This window comes from Marmota monax, unplaced genomic scaffold (genome assembly GCF_021218885.2).
Source record: "Marmota monax isolate L192 unplaced genomic scaffold, Marmota_monax_Labrador192_F-V1.1 WCK01_AAM20220418_F8-fsc00160, whole genome shotgun sequence".
Lineage (NCBI taxonomy): Eukaryota > Metazoa > Chordata > Mammalia > Rodentia > Sciuridae > Marmota > Marmota monax.
Window position 1 is genome coordinate 2,883,399 of NW_026694183.1, and position 8,675 is coordinate 2,892,073.

Consider the following 8,675-nt stretch of genomic DNA (forward strand, 5'->3'; position numbering starts at 1 on the left):
CCTGTCCCTGTCACCGTTCAGCCTCCCCCCGCGAGGCCGCAGCTGCCAGATCCAGGGGTGCCTACCAGCGCCCCCCAAATACCACCTTCCCCCCCAAAAAAATTTCTCCTCCCTCCCCCTCCCCCCCACAGCTCTCAGGCGGTCTTGGCCCCTTTAACAGGAGACTGACAGACGGCATTGAGTAACCAATGAGAGGCACCGTCGCCGCCGGCCGGCGTCTAGACCCCGCCTTCGTACGGGCAGGGAGGGGTCGCGCGGGCGGAGAGCAGGAGGCGGGGCTTAAGGTGACTCGGCCAATAGGCGCTCGGCGTGCGGCGGCTGGGGCGGGAGGCGGAGCCCGGCTGGGGGATGATGTCACCTGGAGCGAGTAGCGCGCGGCGTGGAACGCGAGTCGCGACCCTGGATCCTGGAGGTGGCGCGCGCCGGCCCTAGCGCCGCACGGGACACAAGGGCTGGACGGGCAGTGGGATGGGGGTAAAGGTTGTATTTTAAGGCAAGGGCGGTTTCCAGAAAGACGGGCTTTGGTTGGAAGGTGGGTTGAGTGCCCGACGGATGAGTGCACCTTATTCCGCACCCCTGCGCCTGCCTTGGGAAACTACACCAGGCCCCCCCAGCTCTCACGCAGACGATAGTGCGGCCTGCGAGGCTCCCCTGGCGGACGAGGCTAATGGTTCGCCCCGCCCCGCCCACACAGAGGCCGCCCACTGGCTCCAGCTGCGTTTCTTGACTTCTTGGTCAGACCGGTTACTGAGGAAGGCGCTTGGCTCTCGCCCTCCGACCCTCCTTGGGGTAGGGCGCATTGTCTTCAGTTCGGCCCGCTCATTCAGACCCAGCCTCTGCCCTCCGATTTGACCCTCAGAAGCCGGCCTAGCTTCCGCCTTCAGACCTAGGGAGAGGTCTCTACCAGCGTCTCAGACCAGATTCTGGCTTCATCAGGGCTTAATCTCCACCTCAGCTCTTCTCTCTCCCCCACACCTCAAGACAGTCTACCCCCAGGCTGCAGGACAGAAACACGGACACTCAATGAGGGTCAAACATCTTTAAATAAGGAGCCAGTGACAATAAATACTGTACAGGGGGAGAGGGTGAGGGTGAAGATCCAGATCTCTGATTTCAGCCTCGAGATTCCAAGGACCTGCGAGGAGGGTGAAGAGAGGGGAGCCAGGCTCAGGGAAGGAACCCTGGAGGAGCATAAGAAAGCTAGGACTGGGGTTTCTGAGGGAAGGGCCCAAGTAGGGGTTGAGGAATTCCAGGAGTAGGTGGGGATGAGAGGGAGCTAGAGAGTCCCGGGGAATTAATTCACAAGGGTCCCAAGTGGGAGTCTGAGCCAGGGGGTAAGATCAGCATACCCAAGGAGAGGAGCCAGGGCTGGGGGAGGCCATCAAGGTCCTAGGAATCACTGGCCTGGTTTGAGAATCTGGGGTTAAGGGGAAGCAATGGAAGCCCCAGGGGCGTGGTGACCAGGGGCTCACGAGTAGCTCTGGTGCTGCTGGCGCCTGCGTGCAGAGCGCATCTTCTCAAAACGGGCCTCCATTTCTTCCAGCACTCGAGGTGTGTAACGCACCACCAGCTTCACCGAGCCCTGGGCGGCCTTCAGTAACTCCACTGCCTTCTCATGCTGCTCACCCTCAACACTCTGCAGGGCAGGACCACACAAGACAGCTGGGCCTGGGCCTGCTACCCTTGCCCAGCCCTGGCCCAGGAAACTGGATGAATGCTGGTAAAGCCGGTGCCTGGCCTAGATGCCATGAATTCCTATCCTCCTTGTAGGAGAGTCATTGACTTTTGGCTCAGCATTCTCCCTAAAACTGTCCAGATTCCCCATGCCAAGGACACTCTCATGCCCCAAGGCACTGAGCCAGGCCATCTTGTCATCTCCCTCCCAGAGGCCACTAATACCCTCCTTCTCGATACTCACAGCCTTGGTCGTAGCTCAGGTCTTGTCTTCTCCCCTCTGGACTCAACCTAGCCTCCCCTCTCCATCCATCTCCCACAGATTCCCAGAAGGTGTGTAACGCACCTTCTCCAAGCTATACCTCTCCCTCTGGTACACTCAGCCTACCCATGGCTCCACAGCACCCCTAGGGCTAATGCCAGCTTCGCAGGCCCCAATCACCTAGTTTACTTCTACTCTAACCACACGGTTTTAATTAACTACATGCCCCAGACCTCCATCAGACCAAGCCCTTTCTCTTCATCTCAAAGGAGTGCAAAGTCACAGTCCCTTCCTATAATACTCCTTTCACTTTGTCTGGAGAACTCCAACTCATCTTTCAACACCCAAATCAAATTTTCCTTCTTCTGCAAAAACTTTCCTCATCTACACTGGACTGGTGCCACATCTGGGCTCTCACGATGCTTTGGATTTCCTCATGATTATGTCTGTGGATCAGGACTATTTCAGTCAGGGTATATGTCTATCACTAGAGAGGGAGTCCTTGAGTACTGGAGGTGCTTCCCACAGGGTTTGCAGCACTGCACAGCAGAGGGCTGGCCCCAGAAGCAGTGCTAAGCTAGTGCACTGAATGAACTTCAACCAGGGACTGCTACAGCTGGGTCCCAGACCTGCTTCAGCCCTCCACTCACCACACCATTCACCGACAGCAGTTGGTCCCCACGTTTCAGACCTCCATGGCGATCGGCCACTCCTCCAGGAATGACACGGGAAATGTAGATGGGCGAGTTCTGCTCTTTGCCACCCATGATGTTGAAGCCCAGGCCCTCATCTGTCTTGGGCAGCTCCACTACTCTGGGATGTGCATGGCCCTCACTGGCTGTGAAAGCAGCCACCGTGGCCTAGGAGAAAGTGTCCAGAAGTGAGTAACCCCTCCATGGTGGGCAAGTGTGCTAGGGTCAGGGATCTAGGCTGGGGACAGCAATTTAAGCCAGATTGTTTTCCCTGAGCATGAGGGAACCTGCCATCACTCTACACAAAATCACGAGGTGGCGACAGGATGTTCTTTTGAGTTCGGGCATGCTTCTGGCATGTCAGGGAAGTAAGTCTACAAAATACTCTGCACTGGACAATCTTGCTTTTTAACATATGAAAAGTAGGCCTGAAGGGAATGGAGAGCCTCCAGGAAGCAATGAGAAGCATCATCTACTTATAGTTTAATAAGATTTCTATGTTTTATTGACATTCCACTGTAGAGATGTTTAGGGTTATCTTCTAGGCAGCCATGTGATATTGTTTCTATTTCTAGTTGCTAGGACATTTAAATTTAAAAAATGTGCGGTTATTTAAAGGAAATTATAAATAAATAGCCATAAGGATGATGTATAGATTTGGCAAAAATCATGAAAGAGGAAATAGGAAGGACTAGCCTCAAGAAGGCACTAAGCTAGACGTGCGGGTCAGGGGATGCCAAGAGCAACCGGGCGGGGGCGCCTACCTTGGCTGTGGCATGAGCGCGTATCTCAGCACTGCCAGTGATGTCCAGCGTGTCATAGAGCTGCTCATACACCTGGGCGGGGACGCAGCAGCGTCAGGGAGCCACCAGCCCCCTCCTCACTTAGAGTTGTCCAGACCCCGGATCTCCCACCCAAGGATCCGCCCTGCAACCAGAGCCTGAGGAAACTACAACTCCCAAAGAACCCCGGAGCTGCAGCGCGAGCACCGCACGGCGAGTCGCCTCGGGAGCTGCCGGGAGGCGTAGTCCCTAGGCTCGCGACGGGAGGAGGATGACGGCGGCCGCAAGCTGTGTCCTACCCTGGCGGCTCACCTCACGGATGGCGGAGCAGAAGCGGCTCTGCAGGACTCGCTGGAGGGCCTGCAGCTTCTGCGGGGGCAGCTCCCCGCTGCGCTGGAGTCGCTCGAGGAGCTCCACGGCCCGGGACACGTCTGCGGGCGGGGGCGGGGGCACAGAGACACGGAGAGTCGGACACCAAGACTCGGAGCCACCGAGAGACGCAGCGAGAGGTGGAGTAAGGGCGAGCTCAGACTGCGCGGAGAAGGGCACCAGAGCCCAGTCGGACATCCCGCAGAGTCAAGGGTGGCGAGTGAGCGACTGCGTCAGCCAGGTGCCCGGCAGGTTCCAGGACCCTCCCCCCCAACACACACAGAGCTGCGGGTGTACGGTGGCCACCCCTCACCAGCGGCTCGCCCACTGACCCTCTCACGCCCACGGACTGCCCAGCTCGTAGCGCCCCGCCCCGCCCACCCCGCCGGGTCCGCCCGCCCATTGAGAGGGCCTGGCCGGGGCGGGCGGGGCCAAGATCAGGGGCGCAGACGGCGGTCGGGTGGGCAGGGCCCCCTGGCGCGCTTACCCCGCTCCAGCCCCAGCGGCTCCACCAGCGCAGCCATGTCGGCGCCACAGACGCCAGCCGCCGGCCTGCCCCGTCGCCGGCGAGGAGGCGGGGCTCCGTGGGGCCACGCCCCGGGCGACGGGCGCCCCCTGCGGAGACGCCTCCCGCGTGCGCTGGGCTCTTGGCGCTGAGACGTTGGACCGCCGCGGGGTTGGTCTGTTCTTTTTCTGATCCCTCCTATTGCAGCTTCGGTCCGCCTGCTGAATCGTCTGCATCTCCTGAGTCCTGCCCACCACACCTTTCTATCCCCTCCTTATCCTTTCCCCATATTCTCACCCTAAACAAATGCGTGTTCAGCATCTTCTGGACCCACGGTACAGACATGATAGTGAACGGGACCGACAAGCCCATTGTTATAACTGGGTGCCCATTCTGTAGGGTGGTCGACAACTTATGTCTGTGACTGAGTTGAGAGTGGGAGTTGATCATCTAAGAGAGAAAAGAAATCCTCAAGGATGTACCTTGACAAGCAGTCCTAGGACTTTGTGTCAACAAGCTCAACAAGAGGTGACGCTAGGGCCCACGTGGCTGCAGAACTGGTGGTGAAAGAGCTGGCAGGGTAGTTTATGGACATTGCATATAGAGGATTTGGGACTTCATGCAAACTTCTAAGAGTAAAATGGGATACTCGATTTTGTATTTTAAGGTCCAGACCACGGAGAATGGTCTGGATGGGAGGTCAGAGGTGTCTTGGCAAGCTGCACAGTGGTTAGCACCTGATGAAAGCATGGAAGTGGAGACCTAGAAGATGTCCACACCAGCCTCGGGGCCGAATTCCATGTGGGGATCTGGAGGTGTAGGAAAAGGGAGTGTTAAGGTGCTTTGGTGCCATTTGCCTGGAGGAGGAACAGTAAATATTTTGAATTTGCAGAACTGTGGTGTCCAAGAGAATCACAGATATCCAGAACTAGAGCTCAGAAGAAGTGTCTGGCCTGCAGGTGGTTTTGGGGGTTTGGACACAGGTGGTAAATAAAACTAGAGGAATGGACAAGAATGCCAGGCGCAAGAGAATACACAATAAAAATGACCTACGATTATTCCTCCAGATTCTCAATATGTAAAGTCAGCACAGCAAAGGATGGTGGAGAAGGTAGGAGGAAACCCAGCTGAGAGGAACCATGAGAAGTGTTTTTTTTAAAAAAAAGAGGAGTCGTGGGGTGTGGTGGCAAACATCTGTAATCCCAGCAGCTCAGGAGGCTGAGACAGGAGGATCAAAAGTTTGAGGTCAACCTCTGCAATTTAGTGAGTCTCTAATAAGCAATTTAACAATATCCCGTCTCAAAAAATAAAAAAGGGCTGGAGATGTGGCTCAGTGGTAAAGCACCCTGGGTTCAATCCCCAGTACCAAAAAGAAAAAAATAAGAGGAGTGGTCAGTTGTATTACATATTGCTCCAGAGAGGATGAGGTAGGAATGAGGAGTGGTCAGTTGTATTACATATTACATGCTCTAGAAAGGATGAGATAGGAAATGTGGACAAGACTTGTGAAAAATCTGACTGTTGTACTAGTCCCTTGGTTTATTTATTTATTTATTTATTTTAGAGAGAGGAAGAGAGAATTTTAATATTTATTTTTTAGTTTTCAGTGGACACAACATCTTTTGTTTGTATGTGGTGCTGAGGATGGAACCCGGGCCACAGGCATGCCAGGCGAGCGCGCTACGGCTTGAGCCACATCCCCACCCCAGTCCCCTGGTTTAGTTGCCCTAGGATATGGGGCCCAGAAAAGGGCTTTTTCATATTGGCAGGACAAGAGCAGTCTTGGCCAGCTAGCTCTCCTTAGTAGTGCCTCATTTGTTAACAAAAAATAATGTATTTATGGGGCTAAAAACCAAGTTTAAAACAGAGAAAGGATGATAATGAAAGGCACCAGCCCCTGCACACCTCATAACTCTACCCCTTTCCAAAAGTAACAACTTACAAGTGTATCCAAATACATGATACTTCTTGATTTATAGATAGATGTTGGTAACTCATTTACCTAGTTTTTCTGTTCTCATCACCTTTCTCATCTCTTCCTATGAAGTTTTTATGGTGACAGGTTTTTTTTTTTAAATGCTGGGGACTGAACCTGGGGCACTGTGCATGTGAGGCAAGCACTCTACCAACTGAGCTATATCCCCAGCCCCTGGGGTTGTGGCTCAGGGGTAGGCAGTGCTTGCCTACTATGTGTGAAGTACCTTAATTGAAACCAGGGGCACTTGACCCTTTAAATTTTTCATTTTTTGAGATAGGGTCTTGCTAAGATGCTTAGGTGAGGTTGGTCTATCTTCCCTATGATTTCTAGTGTTTATACCAATAAGATTTCAGGTTAACTAGTCTCTAAATCAACAAAGCCCATCTATTGAATTCTGATTGTTCTATTTTAGAATTTCATCTAACTTCGAGATCCCTGATCTTTTCCTTATTTTGTGAAAATACTGTTTGTTTTGGTTCAAACATTTGAATCACCCTGGGTGTTTTTTCCCCTCCTGGTTTCTTGAAACTTAAGTATGCTAGCAATTTTTGAGTGGATGCTGATCATTGTAACTACAAATAATAGTACATTAGGTGCTGTCTTCCTCCAAAGAGGAAAGCAGGTCAACTCCCTAAATCCTGTCTCATTATATGCATTCTTTCAGTTGTGGTCTTTTTAATATTGTGGCACTCTGAACATCTCAAGCAGGACCACTCTCTGGGCAGGGGTGGGATGGGACACTTATATCCCAGTCTGACTCCCCAGAACGGCATGGCTGCTGAAGTTTCTTTAGCCTTCCAGTTACACTGCACTTTGATGACGTTCCAAGGTTCTTGCAATGGCTATGAGTGGCTGGAGTTGAAATGCCTCAAGGGTAAGCTGTATGAGCTCAATGCCTCCATCTGGGAATTTTGCCTTGAGCTTATGGACTGCCTAGTTGAATCTCTGGAATTTAGCACCTGGAAGACTGCTGCTTTCTGATTATCTAATCCCCAATTCTAAATTGCTGAACACCCTCAAGCAAGATGCAAAGGTTAATGGGAAGCACATCACTGTGCTTTTTCTCCTAAGAGAGTACTCTCAAGTCTGCTCTACATGGGTTGTGTTCCAATGCCTTTCACATCTTGATTTATCCGGGCAAATCATCTGTGCAACATTAGTCCCAAACGAACTATTCTTTACTAGAAGTCTACCTGCACCATGTGGGACATCTACAAGAACACACCAATAAAAGGTTGTGTGTGCACACCCACACACTTCTGAGGTTGAACCCAGAGCCTTGCTTGCACATGATAGGCAAGTGCTCTACCACTGAGCTGCATCCCTTGCCTTTGTGTATGAGGTGGTAGTGGTGGTGCTGGGGACTGAACCCAGGGCCTTTGTGCATGCACAGCAAGCACTCTTATCAACTTAGCTATGTCCCCAGCACCCCTTGCCTTTTTGAAATAGTCTAGCTAAGTTGCCCAGGTTGGCCCCAAACTTGTGATTCTCTTGCCTCAATCTCCTGAGTAGATGGCATGACCATGATGGTATGGTCACCACACCTAGTCCAATAAGAGGTATTGAGTTCTTCTGAAATCATTTCTTCCAGTTTTTCTCTCATGTCCTTTTGATGCAATTATTTCTCAAATGCTGGGTAACTTTGTATGCTTAAAGACCAAGCACCTTAAAAAAGCAGTAGTCTTGGGCTGGGGTTGTGGCTCAGCGGTAGATAGCTCGCCTAGCAAGTTCGAGGCCCTGGGTTCGATCATCAGCACCACATAAAAATAAAGATATTGTGTCCATCTACAACTAAAAAATATTTTTAAAAAAGCAGTAGTATTATGTGTAAGAAGCTGATGTGCTATACACAGACTGTTCCTCCACTCTTACCCTTGTTCTCCCAGAATTGCAGCCTTCGACTTGTCTGGGATTCTGCAAGGAAATGAAGTCTTCTCAGCACTCTCAATTTCATCCAGAAACTTTTGCAGAAAATCTCAATTGCTGATGAAACGTCTTGTTTTTACTTGGCAATCCTCATTACTATGTAGTACAAATGCTCATCCTGAACTCTACCTTCTCCACTCTGGCTCTGGCCCAGTCTTTCTGCTCTCCCATGTCTTATCCACTTTCCTTGCAGTCATTTTCCATTTCTTTGTCCCCTTTCCTTTTCTCAGATCCAGACAACTTACCTTCCAGCTTCAGTGGGACAAGGTACACACCTATAATCCCAGCTACTTGAGAGGATTAGGCAGGAGGATCACAAGCACAAGGCCGCCTTGACAGCTTAGTGAGACCATGTCTTAAATTTTTAAGAAGTTTAAAAGGCTGGGGATGTACCTCAGTGGTGGGGCAACTCTGGGTTTAACACCCAGGACATGGGGTGGTAGGGTGGTGGACTGCAGCTCCTTCTGAATAACCTAGTCTCCTCCTA

General features: G+C 51.9%; 2 protein-coding genes across 3 annotated transcripts; one reads left to right on the top strand and one right to left on the bottom strand.

Annotated features, from left to right (window-relative positions):
* The first annotated feature begins 468 nt into the window (after window positions 1-468).
* On the top strand, window positions 469-1,424 carry CUNH19orf73 (chromosome unknown C19orf73 homolog). Its single transcript, XM_046466005.2, is given in 3 exon segments — window positions 469-594; window positions 596-730; window positions 733-1,424. Coding segments are annotated over 3 exon segments (381 nt in total). The 3' UTR covers window positions 853-1,424.
* Lin7b (lin-7 homolog B, crumbs cell polarity complex component) lies at window positions 1,025-4,372 on the bottom strand. 2 transcript variants are annotated; one of them, XM_046465938.2, is made up of 6 exons: window positions 4,267-4,372; window positions 3,723-3,841; window positions 3,393-3,464; window positions 2,587-2,796; window positions 1,473-1,636; window positions 1,025-1,135 (listed from the first exon to the last, which is right to left on the bottom strand). In XM_046465938.2, exons 1-6 carry the CDS (start codon window positions 4,301-4,303, stop codon window positions 1,114-1,116), a joined length of 624 nt encoding a protein of 207 aa, XP_046321894.1. In that variant the 5' UTR covers window positions 4,304-4,372; the 3' UTR covers window positions 1,025-1,113. The 2 variants fall into 2 exon arrangements, with proteins under 2 accessions (XP_046321894.1, XP_046321893.1); XM_046465937.2 differs by lacking the exon at window positions 4,267-4,372 and having other exon boundaries at window positions 3,723-4,111.
* Window positions 4,373-8,675: the final 4,303 nt, after the last annotated feature.